Source organism: Solea senegalensis, linkage group LG2 (genome assembly GCF_019176455.1).
Source record: "Solea senegalensis isolate Sse05_10M linkage group LG2, IFAPA_SoseM_1, whole genome shotgun sequence".
Taxonomy (NCBI): domain Eukaryota; kingdom Metazoa; phylum Chordata; class Actinopteri; order Pleuronectiformes; family Soleidae; genus Solea; species Solea senegalensis.
The window spans coordinates 21,307,566-21,320,528 of record NC_058022.1 but is presented as its reverse complement, the minus strand read 5'-3'; the positions used below and the strand labels follow the sequence as shown (position 1 = coordinate 21,320,528).

The 12,963-nt window shown below is 42.0% G+C and overlaps 1 protein-coding gene across 2 annotated transcripts in view; it reads left to right on the top strand.

Annotated features, from left to right (window-relative positions):
- Positions 1–12,963, top strand: part of LOC122785266 (inactive dipeptidyl peptidase 10-like) — a 280,721-nt gene that overhangs the window by 235,735 nt on the left and 32,023 nt on the right. For both annotated transcript variants that reach the window (XM_044050998.1, XM_044051006.1), the window contains exon 11: positions 9,722–9,845. In XM_044050998.1, the coding sequence (XP_043906933.1) occupies positions 9,722–9,845 (124 nt within the window). The remainder of the gene's footprint in view (positions 1–9,721; positions 9,846–12,963) is intronic.

Below are 12,963 nucleotides of genomic sequence, written 5' to 3'. Positions count from 1 at the left end.
TTGTTGAAAACACACCATTCGGAATTAACTTTTCTTTAACAGGGGTAACTGGCTAGCGTCACCTGTTGCTGTGCAGACAGACACAGATACGTGCGTCCATATGTCAGGCTTTTCAAAATAAAAGCAACACAGTTGTATTGCATGCGCAGCATGAATACTTGTTCATCTGTGTTTATGACTGACATACCGCGGGCCGGACAGGGATTCCCAAAGGGCCGTATGTGGCCCGCGGGCCGTAAAATGCCCAGGTCTGCTCAGGGAAAAGCCTATTCAAGAGTGTTGGTGCGTGTTTGCACTGACCTGTATCGCCTTTCTCAAGGCAGAGGCTCAAAATGGAGGTGACCAGGAGTCTGTAATGATGTTCTTTGCTCTGGAGAGATAGCAGTTGTGGACAATGACTTAGAGGGAGGGAAGAGAGCAACTGATGTTTTTTTTGGTGCTGAGTTTATTTGCCTCAGACCGTACATGACCTTAGATGTGGATTCACACATACACTCTGCTTGTTGCACACACTGGTACATGCTTCTGCCCTCATCAGTAAAATGCAGATTGAATGTAATTCCTTATTATGTGCAATATATTGGAGTTGTTAATGGGGCAGTTGCAGAAGACTGTGTACCCATTAGCATGGGGAGGGAGCTGCTGCCTAGGTTGCCCTGCATTTACGCACAGTCTGTGAGTAAAATGACAGACAGATGCATCCTTAAGATTTCAAGGGCAAGCTTACAGGACTCCTATATCTGCTGTTGCTGCTCTGTCTCTTCTTCACCTCCATGACTAAACTGTTCCACTACTGATTCAGATGACAATGGAACTAATCAGCAAAGTGTCTCACTAATTAGTGCTGACACGAAGTATTGTCCTTAATGTAACACAGCAATTCTTTATATTACAGCCATGCATCATGTGAGACTGTGCACTGTTGTCTCATGACCATCAAATCTTGGCACTTGCACTTAACAAAATTGACTTTGGCACATTTCTATTAAGTTCCTTGATTTGTTTCTCTTTTTAAACACTGTTTTTTTAGCTATGATTCTCAATTCTCTCTGTCACACCATGAAGGCACATGAGCAAATCCATCTTCTCAGCAGAGAATCCTTCACTCCTGCAAAAACATTATAGCCCACTGTTACCTCTTGAAATACGTGTAATAGGCTTGTACAAACAGTAACATTCAGTATAACTGTTGCCAAAAAGGGATTTGTGCTCCTACCTTGTGGCTGTGTGCAAATTTTCACTTCAAAATCATTTAGTTTCATTGGGGTAATATATTTTAAACATTATAGGCCCCTTTACCTTAAATAGCCAGTGCAAACAGTAACAGTTGTCAAAAATCAATTTTGCTCCTACCTCGTTATTGTGGGAAGGAAGATATAGACCAGAAATAGTAACACCTAGACCGTGGGTCAAAAATAAGTATGGTAATATGATGTTGGCTCTGACACCAGTTAGTGCACCTTGTATGGTGTTGAACAGGCTGCCCTGATGAACGGTAGATTGAGGAAACTTTGCAAAATGTATGAATGTCACAAAAAATGGACATAGATACTGACTTTTATGTGTTGTTTTGGATGTTAATGCTTCAGAGACACAGGACATGTATCTGTCAACAGCCTTGCCTTTATTTTCTAGATAAACTTATTCTGAAAGGTATTAATACATCTTGTGTGACTTTACTGATGGAAATGTCAGCAAGACCGCAACCTGTCTTTTGGCACTACTTGTTCCGGCCTGACTGTGTAATGCTGGAATGAGCTGTAGTGCAAAAAGACTAGACATATGTTCAGAGAAATGATGTTCTCTGTGAACAATAATTTGGACAATTCCAGCATTTCTTAAAAGTTACAGTGTCCTTTCAAGAACATACAGGACAAAAGACATACAGCAGCATGACATTGAAGTCATTTGGTGTAGATGTAAGAACCAGGAGGATATGAATGAAATGTGAACATTCCCAACTGGAAAATAACTCTCTATTCTGGCTTTTATTTTATTACCTCTCTGTGTGTGTGTTTGTCATGTATCTGTGGGTGTGTCTGTATATGTTACCTCTTTAGGACCTTCTTTGGCATAAAGACTGACCAGTAGTCCTTATGGAGACCAAAACCTGTTCCTAATGAGGCAGAACCTCATCTCTGAGGAACTGAGGAACTGCTTAGGGCTAAGATCTGAATAGTGGTTATATTAAGGTTAGGATTTTTTAGCATTACCTGGCCGTGGTTAAAGTTAGGGATAAGGCTATGGTTAGGTTGTCCAAATGAATGGAAGTTGATAAAGTGTCCAAAAAGATTATTGATTTGTTTGTGTGTGTGTGTAGGTGGACACATATGGGTTATTCTGGGGCAGATGTAAATCAGTCCAATAGATGCCTAATGTATGATGCCAATTTTAAAGGGCAATTTAAAAATGTATTTCATCCATCTGAAACATTTAAATAACAAATAAACCAACTGTTTTCTGTCTTAAATAAATATATATCAACACTCCCATCTTACTCAATCCTTATTGTGAAGGGGCTATGTGTAAGAAATGCATCTTGAGTTTAAAGGTACTGCAATCATAATGCAATCCAATGTTTTGATAGCAGTGTCCTTATAGACTCCATGGACTCGTTGTCAGGTAGTTTGAGGAACTGATTATAGATTAGAATTGCATTTGGGAATGAACTGTCTTGTATCATTAATCGCTGCTGACCTATTTTCGTCATTTTAATACAACAAAACTCTCACATGAAGCTCCTTAAAAAAAAGAATAAAACAACCAACTCAATCAACTCAATTTTAAATACATTAAAGTGGTAATCAAAAATGATAGTAAATACGTTTTAGATACTTAGCAGCAGCATTTATCAAGTTTCTGTGTAGAAAAATTATGTAAAATTACTAGGGATGTTCGCACAAGTTTCTGTAATTAATCACGATTAATCGCTAGAATAAACCTGAAGTTTATAACAGATATTTATTTATATAAAATCATGGAATTAATGTAGAATCAACACAAAAAAATATTTTTAGATTGTTTTAATGGCTTTCTTTAAACTTTCTCTCCTGTAAAGCACAATTTTGGCAGAAAAAAAGGCATCTTGATGTTTTAAACATGTTAGTAAATCTTTACACAGAGAAATACAACACACACAGCAATTCAATTCAATTAAATTCAATTCAATTCAATTCAATTCAATTTTATTTGTATAGCGCCAAATCATAACATACATTATCTCAAGGCACTGTACATAGACAACATCAAGGTGAGCAGAGAAGCCCAACAGTTCACACAATGAGCAAGCACTAGGCATCAGTGGAGAGAAAAAACTCCCTCTTAACAGGAAGAAATCTCTGACAGAACCAGGCTCAGAGGTGTGCAGTCATCTGCCTCGACCGGTTGGGGTGAAAGGAAAAATGGGGGACAGAGGAGAGGTGGGGGACAGAAAGGGGGGAGAGAAAGGACAAGAGGAAGATGAGGTAGAGACAGAAGAGAGAGAGAGGGAGACCAGCAGCAGATACACAACAACTGTATCAGGTTACAAGTTTATACAGTTACTGATATCGACTTTTTAATTACAAAATAATAATAATGGTGACGATGAGCGTAGCCTCGGAAACTGGATCTTTATCCTGCAACCTGCATGATGAGAATACAGAGAGAGAGAGAGGGAAGGAAGGAAATACACAAACTAGGTGTTCTGATATGATATGCAGAGTGCATATAATTGTAGTTTCGGACATGGCCACAAGGTGGACCTACCGATGTAAGTAAATACAAGGTCAACTGCATGAGTAAGCTAGTAGAACCAGGGGCACTGAACATGTAACACACGGTTATCATTATGCTCGTTCAATAAAGTTGAGCACAAGCTCACTGTGGATTCTACAACGTTTATGATTCAATTCATTAAACAACACATGGTACCAGGAGTAAAACTTAGTGTCAAGCCACCGAAATAACCGAGGATGGAGACGTTAAGGCCACCGGAGGGACTGAAACTCGTCGGAAATGTGGACAGCAATTGGCGGTCTTTCAAGCAACAATTCGAGCTGTACTTGTCTGCCACGGGCATGGACAACAAGCCAGGGCCAAGAAAGATTGCAATTCTGCTCACGGTCGCGGGTCCCCAAGCCATGGAAGTGTTCAATACGTTCGAGTTTGAGAGGGCTGATGACAAAGAAGACTACGGTAAAGTGATTGAGAAATTTGAAGCATACTGTTCCCCGAAAAAGAACATTGTATACGAGAGGTACGTGTTCCGATCACGAATGCAACAGGCAGGAGAGACATTTGATTGCTTTATGACTGATTTAAAACTGAAGGCACAGTCTTGTGGTTTTGGAGATCTTAAAGATTCCATGGTCCGCGATCAGATAGTTTACGGAATACTTGACAAAAAGACGAGGGAAAGGATGCTAAGAGACGATAAGCTAACTTTGGCTGAGGCTGAGAAGATATGCCATGCTAGTGAACTAGCACAACAGCATGCAAAGACGTTTGCAGACCCGAGTGCATCAGTCGTGCACGAGAGCGCTAAAGTTGCAGTCGTCAGAAATAAGATGAAAAGAAATGATCAACAGAAAACTAACAAAAACGCAAACGCAGCAAACTGCAAGCGATGTGGTGGGAAACATGAACCAATGCAATGCCCTGCGTATGGCAAAAGATGTGCAAAATGCAATGGAAAAAATCATTTCGCCAAACAGTGCCTGACTAAAGACAGATCAAAGCCAGTGAGGGTAGTTGAGGAAACAGACCTGGGTGAGACGTTCTTCATAGACATGGTGTCATGTGAAAATGTAAAGAAAGTGCAAGCCACAGAGGCACATAAAAGGCACACAGAGTGGCGTCACGAACAGGATGAAAACTGGATTGTTTCACTGCCAATAAATGGAGCTTTGGTAGCACTGAGAATTGACACGGGCGCACAAGCCAATCTGATCAGTATGACAGAAATCAGGGCTATGAAAGAAAAGCCGAAAATATTCAAGAAATCAGTGCAGCTGAAAGATTACAACGGAAAAGAAATAGAAAGCAAAGGTCAGTGCAGACTGAGAGTGACTGTGAAAAACAAACAATACAGTGTGCTGTTCTCGATAGTACCTGAGGGTCGTGAGTCACTGTTAGGAGGACTCACCTCAAAGAATCTGAATCTGGTGAGAAGAGTCTACCAAATCAGCTGTTCAGACGCTGTGAGGGCACACAACAGCACAGTTGACTCCATAGTGCAACGTTTTCCTGATGTATTTAAAGGACTGGGTTGCCTTCCCTACACATACACAATTCAATTGAAAGAGGATGCAGAACCAGTGATCCATGCTCCAAGGAGAATCCCAGCTCCACTTAGGGAGCGCCTCAAGAAAGAATTGGACAGAATGTGTGAGATGAATGTGATCACAAAGGTTGAGGAGCCTACGGAGTGGGTTAACTCTATGGTGTGTGTAGACAAAAAGAACAAAAACAAAGAACTGAGAATTTGCATGGACCCAGGAGATTTAAACAGGAACATAAAACGTGAGCACTACCAGATACCGAAACGTGAGGAAATTGCAAGTGAAATGGCAGGTGCTAAGTATTTTTCCAAGTTAGATGCAGCACAAGGATTCTGGCAAATCAAGCTAGATGACAAAAGCTCACGATACTGCACATTCAATACGCCTTACGGTCGATACAGATTCCTACGCATGCCTTTTGGCATAATCTCAGCATCAGAGATCTATCATCGTGCGATGGACAACATGCTTGAGGGCCTAGAAGGGGTACGTTGCTACATAGACGATGTGGTGATATGGGGGTCCACCCTACAAGAGCACAACGAGAGACTGGCGAAAGTCCTCCACAGGATATCTGATAATGGACTGAAATTGAATCGTGCAAAATGTCAGTTTGGCGTGCAAGAAGTGACATTCCTAGGAGACAAGCTGTCCTCTGAAGGAATTGAGCCTGATGAGAGAAAAATCCAAGCGATCCTTAGCATGCCACGCCCCACAGACAAAAAAGGGGTACTCCGAATAATGGGGATGATCAACTTTATCGGCAAGTTTATACCAAACCTATCTGTGAAAACTTCAGCACTGAGGGAACTACTCCATGACTCCACAGAGTTCAAGTGGACAACAAGAAATGAGCGAGAGTGGAATGCTCTCAAGGCTACTCTGACAAAGTCCCCTGTGCTAGCGTATTATGATCCAGAAAAGAGACAGAAGATTTCAACAGATGCGTCGAAAGATGGCCTGGGAGCTGTCCTCCTGCAGGCAGAAGGAGATAGCTGGCAGCCAGTTGCCTACGCTTCGCGGTCAATGACCAAAACTGAAACTAAATATGCTCAAATAGAGAAAGAATGTTTGGGATTGGCCTATGGGCTAGAAAAGTTTCACTGCTATGTCTATGGGCTTCCCTCTTTCACTGTCGAAACAGATCATCGCCCTCTGGTGTCGATCATCAAAAAGAATCTCAACGAGATGTCACCAAGGATCCAGCGACTCATCATGAAGCTGCAGAGGTATGATTTTGAGTTAATATACACTCCAGGCAAACACTTGGTGATAGCAGATACGCTGTCACGAGCGCCAGTGATGAGCGAGGCGAGCTCCACTGAGAAAGACATTGAAAATCACGTCAACATGATTGTTCAGTCACTGCCAGTATCTGATGTCAAAACAAAACAAGTACGTGATGAATTGGACAAAGACACAGAATTACAAACAGTAATAAAAAACATACTTACCGGATGGCCCAGGGGCTCCTGTCCAAAATACTTCAACATCAGAGCAGAACTAAGTGTGGCAAACGGACTATTACTGAGAGACAATAGACTTGTCATCCCACAGAGTCTTAGGCCAGAGATACTTAGACAGATACACGAGGGACACCTCGGAATTGAAAAATGCAAAAGGAGAGCCAGATGCTCAGTGTATTGGCCTGGCATTAATCAGGACATTGAAAACATGGCAGGAAAGTGTGAAACATGCAAAAAGTACCAGAGCAAACAGGCAAGGGAACCCATGATGATTCCAGATCTTCCCACTGCACCTTGGGAGAAAGTTGGAACTGACCTGTTTCATTGCAATGGAAAGGACTATTTGTTAGTGATTGATTACTACTCAAATTTCCCTGAAATTGCCCTGCTGTCCAGCACACATGCCAGTACTGTCATTATGCATGTAAAATCCATATTTGCCCGGCATGGAATAGCAAAGACTGTAGTGAGTGACAATGGTCCATGTTACAACTGCAAAGAGTGGCAGCAGTTTGCGAGCCACTATGGCTTCAATCACGTCACCTCCAGTCCTCAGCATGCACAGGCAAATGGCAAAGCCGAAAAGGGAGTGCACATCATCAAACAGATTCTGAAAAAGGCCACAGACAGCAAGTCAGATCCTTACCTAGCTCTTCTAAGCTACAGAGCTGCACCGCTTGAATGTGGTTTATCCCCAGCAGAACTGTTAATGAATCGCAGATTACGCACAACCCTTCCCTGTTACACAGACATCAAGCCCAACACAGGGATACAGAAAAAGTTGGAGAACATGAAATGGAAACAAAAACAACGCTTCGACAAATCGACGAAACCCCTCAGTCCACTCGCCAAGGATGACATGGTACGAATCCAGGATCAAGATGCATGGAACAGGAAAGCAACTGTACTCCAGGAGGTCGGACCTAGATCCTACGAAGTGAAGACTGAGGAAGGACACGTGCTCAGAAGGAACCGCCGCAGCCTTCTAAAAACAAAAGAGACTTTTACAGAGACTGAAATTGATGCTGATGCAGTCAGTGCAAGCGCAGCATCAAATGATGACACTGATGGACATTCACAGGAGGACACAAGCAATGTTCAGTCGGAATTACCTGTCCTGAGAAGATCTGGGCGCCAGACAAAAAGACCTGATAGACTGGATTTGTAAGTGTATGGACTGAATATTGGTTCACTGTTAAAGAATAAAAACACAAACAAACAAACAAAAGAAAAAGAAAAGAAGGTGTACAAAAAAAAAGAAAGTAAGAAAAGAGTACACATAAAAAAAAAAAAGTTTGTGTTTCTTGTTTTAAAAAAAAAAAGGTTGTTTAAAACTGTTAATGTATTGCTCAATGTTGGAAGTAAGTATTTGTGTGTTGAGCAATGTTTAAAGTAAGTATCAGTATGTTGATCAAGGTTTGAAGTAAGTATCAATGTTATTAGATCCTGAGAAGGGGGGATGTTCTGATATGATATGCAGAGTGCATATAATTGTAGTTTCGGACATGGCCACAAGGTGGACCTACCGATGTAAGTAAATACAAGGTCAACTGCATGAGTAAGCTAGTAGAACCAGGGGCACTGAACATGTAACACACGGTTATCATTATGCTCGTTCAATAAAGTTGAGCACAAGCTCATTGTGGATTCTACAACGTTTATGATTCAATTCATTAAACAACACACTAGGGAGAGAAAGAGACAAGGTTAATGACATATAAAAAGTCATAATCAAATCCTGAGTGTGAGAGAGTGAACGTGCGTGTACCACAGGAAAATCCCCCAGCAGTTTAGTTCTATAGCAGCATAACTAAGAGATGGTCCAGGTTTCCCTGAACCTGCTCTAACTATAAGCTTTATCAAAAAGGAAAGTTTTAAGTTTAACTTTAAATACAGAGAGAGGCTCCGCCTCCCGAACTATCATTGGAAGCTGGTTCCACAGGAGAGGAGCCTGGTAACTAAAGGCTCTGCCTCCCATTCTACTCTTACAGACTCTGGGAACCACAAGTAAACCTGTATTTTGTGACCTAAGTGGTCTATTAGGGTGATAGGGTAAGACTAGGTCTTTCAGGTATGAAGGGGCCTGACCATTAAGTGCTTTGTACGTGAGGAGGAGGATTTTAAATTTAATTCTAAACTGTACGGGGAGCCAGTGTAGAGAAGCTAACACTGGAGTTATATGGTCTGAGTGGACATGTTTGCACATGACACATACACACTACACAACTAGCTGTCTGGTAACTGTTTTGAAATTAAACTTTCTGCATAAAAGTCCGTCCTCATCTATCTTTGCGCGTAGACTGTCCTGTAGCCAGAATGGCTCAGTTTGCCTGCACACGTCACCACTTAATGTGTTAAGTTATTTAAATTCATCTCCAAAATTAACGCGTTAATTGACAGTTTAGTGGACAGCACTAAACATTACATAAAGTAAAATAAAGTAATAATTGCGTCATGCCAATTACTAAAGTGCATGTAAATTTATGTAAAATATCCATTCTGACTTTGTCACAAAATTTGAATGACTAGAAGTCACTAAACGTTTAAAATTGGGTTGTAAAATTTAGCAAAATTATTTTCTCTGAGACACATGTGAGTGTGTCAGCTGTTTAATTTTTTAACATAGTGTATATGATGTGTGAAGATGACACACTCTGCATTTACATGCCTACATGTGCACACATATACATGTACATATTTAGTGTGTGTATATTGATATGTATGTATGTACTGTATGTCTGTACACATACGTATGGTATGTTGTTATGCGTGTGTTTGAAAATACTTGTGTGTACAGTATGTGTGTGCACGTGTGTGTGTGTGTGTATGCCGATTGGACATGTCCCATCTGTTGTGACCTGCTGTATTTATAGTAGCAACCTATAGGATATTATAAGATGGTGATTGATGATTTGCTATTATACAGAAATTGGATTTGTTTGTAACAAACCATATATTATTTTCCAACCAGTGTGATTATTCTGTTTTCCTCAGAGAGCATTATGTGACCATGGTGAAGTGGATAAGCAAAACGAAGACATCTGTGAGGTGGCTAAACCGTGCCCAGAACATTTCCATCCTGACCGTGTGCGACACTACCACAGGAGCCTGTGTCACGGTGCGTTTCTGTGTGTGTGTGTGTGTGTGTGTGTGTGAGAGAGAGAGAGTTATACGATGAAGAACTGAATGTTAGTCTAATGTTAGTAATGAAAATGTGTGTGCAGTAAAGAGACTGAAATCTTGAAAAAAGCATTTCACCCCACGTTTGCATTGTTATTTTATTAAATGCATGGAAGAAGGACATTCTTCCATGCATTTCTTATCTTTATAATGCACTCAAAAACAGAACTACTGCTGAATTGAAACATGATCATAAAAACTGCAGGGTTATATAAGAGGATAACCTCTTAATAAAGGCCTTTTAATAAAGTAACAATTAAGTAGACCACAAGCATCGTAATGACTGGTCGTATAGCTGCACGAAAACGAGAGCTCCCACAGACCCGAGCACTTCCGTTTTTGAGTACGCTTCTGATTTCGTTTCTGTCGGCCGAGAGGGGCAAACGCAAATGTTTTGAGACTTGCTGGCATTTTGAGACTTGCTGGTGTTTTGGGACTTGCCGGTGTTTTGGGTGGCGTTTTGGGACTTACTTACCGGTGTTTTGAGACTTGCTGGCATTTTGGGACTTACCGGTGTTTTGAGACTTGCTGGTGTTTTGGTACTTGCTAGTGTTTTGGGAATCTGCAGTGTTCGTGAATATGTACCTTGTTTCTCCTCCTGCATGTGTTTTGGGTCATTGCAGTTTGTTTGCCCCTGTCGGCCAACGTACATATTGCTTAATAACTGCTGCAAATAAAGAACATCTTTTCATAAGATATGTATGACAATTCTTAAATTATGTCAGATTGCAAGGTTACACTTTAGTTTACTGTTCATTCCCTGTACCTATGTTCATTCACCATCATTTTCCTCTTAAAGTCCACTATGTGGTTCCTGAGCAAATATATTCACATGTCTTGTTCAAGTAACACAGAAAGTATTTTTGTGATGGACTTTTTAGCAATCAAGTGAAAACAGTGCACAGTCAAACTCAAATGTTTTGAAAGACTGCAACTTAACAACTTAACTTCAGAAGTCATTTGTGAGCAACTGTGTGGTTTCATGCCTAGAAAGAGTAATACAGATGGAGTATTTGCTTTAAGAATGCTGGTAGAGAAACACAGAGAAGGTCAGAGGGAGCTGCATTGTGCCTTTTAGATCTGGAAAAAGCCTATGACAGGGTGCCGAGAGAGGAACTATGGTACTGTATGAGGAAGTCTGGAGTGGCAGAGAAGTTTGTTAGTCTGGTGCAGGACATGTATACCAACTGTGAGACAGCGGTGAGGTGTGCTGTTGGTGTGACAGAGAAGTTCAAGGTGGAGGTGGGACTACATCAGGGTACGGCTCTGAGTCCCTTCTTGTTTGCGGTGGTGATGAACAGATTGACAGATGAGGTTAGACAGGAATCTCCATGGACTATGATGTTTGCAGATGACATTATGATCTGTGGTGAGAGCAGAGACCAGGTGGAGGAAAAGCTTGAGAGGTGGAGATATGCTCTAGAAAGGAGAGGAATGAAGGTTAGTCGCAGCAAGACAGAATATATGTGTGTGAATGAGAGGAGCCCACGTGGAACCATGAGGCTACAGGGAGTGGAGATAAAGGAGGTGGAGGAAGTATTTCGGGTCAACAGTCCAGAGCAGTGGAGATTGTGGAAAAGAGGTGAAGAAACATGTTCAAGTTGGTTGGAATGGGTGGAGAAAAATGTCAGGGGTAATGTGTGATAAAAGAGTATCAGCCAGAATGAAAGGAAGGATATATAAAACAGTGGTGAGACCAGCGATGCTGTATGGTCTAGAGACACTGAGCACTGAGGAAGACAAGACAAGAAGCAGAGCTGGAGGTAGCAGAGATGAAGATGTTGAGGTTCTCTTTGAGAGTGACGAAGATGGATAGGATCAGGAATGAGTCAATCAGAGGAACAGCACATGTTAAATCTTTTGGAGGTAAGGTCAGAGAGGCCAGAATGAGATGGTTTGGTCATGTACAGAGGAGGGATAGTGAGTATATTGGTAGAAGGATGCTGGTGTTGGAACTGCCAGGCAGGAGGTCTAGAGGAAGACCAAAGAGAAGGTTTATGGATGTAGTGAAAGAGGACATGAACTTAGTTGGTGTGAGAGAGGGGGATACAGAGAACAGGGTGAGATGGAGGAGGTTGATTCGCTGTGGTGACCCCTGAAGGGAGCAGCCGAAAGGAAAAGAAGAAGAAGTGACTTAAATCTGATGTTTTTGAGTTGTGTGGACACAGATGCCAATTCAGCTTTCTGTTTCTTCACTCTGTTGCCCAATATCAGATATACATGTGAAATGAGTTACAATGGTCATAGTCCAGTCAAGTTTGTTGTTCAGCTATATATCTTATATTTTATGGGGGGGCAGTGTCTCAGCCTACAGTTATTTGGTATTCCAGGAGCAACAGTTGTATTAAATTTGTTCAGGATAGTTCTAAATCAGTCGCCCATGTCAGGTCAGGACTCAAGGCAGGACTCAGACGCAGAGGAAAAAACTGACTTGAAGCGAGGAACATAAAATCAGAACCAAGGTAAGGAGCGTAAAACAAGGCAATGGCGTGGACATAGACAATGGCTGGATGTGACATGAATGATGAAACTATGGCACTAGACAAAGGGAGATGCAGAAACTAAATACACATGAGGGTGGGTAAGTGGGCTGATCCTGATAGTCTCTGTGGAAGCCCATAATAAGACCATGGTCCAAAATGAATCAGGCCGGGATCCACTATCTCTCCTCTGGTCCGTACCCTTCCCAGTCAACTAGATACTGATGTCCCCGACCACGGTTGCGCACTGCGAGCAGCTGTTTGACTTTGTATACAAGGCCACCTTCGACCACTTCAGGAGGTGGTGGGGGCGTGGTGCCTGGTACCAGAGAGCTTTCCATGACAGGCTTGACTCGACTCACATGAAAGGTGAGATGCACTCTGAGGGATTGGGGCAGGCGTAGATGCACCGCAGCAGGGCCAATGAGCTTGGTGATGGAGAAGTGACCCACGAACCGAGGTGCCAGTTTTTGGGATGGTACTTTGAGGCGCAGGGGTTTCGTGGATAGCCAAACTTCTTGTCCTGGCTTGCAAGCGGGCGCGGGCTGCCTTTTTCTGTCCACTGCCTGACACGGT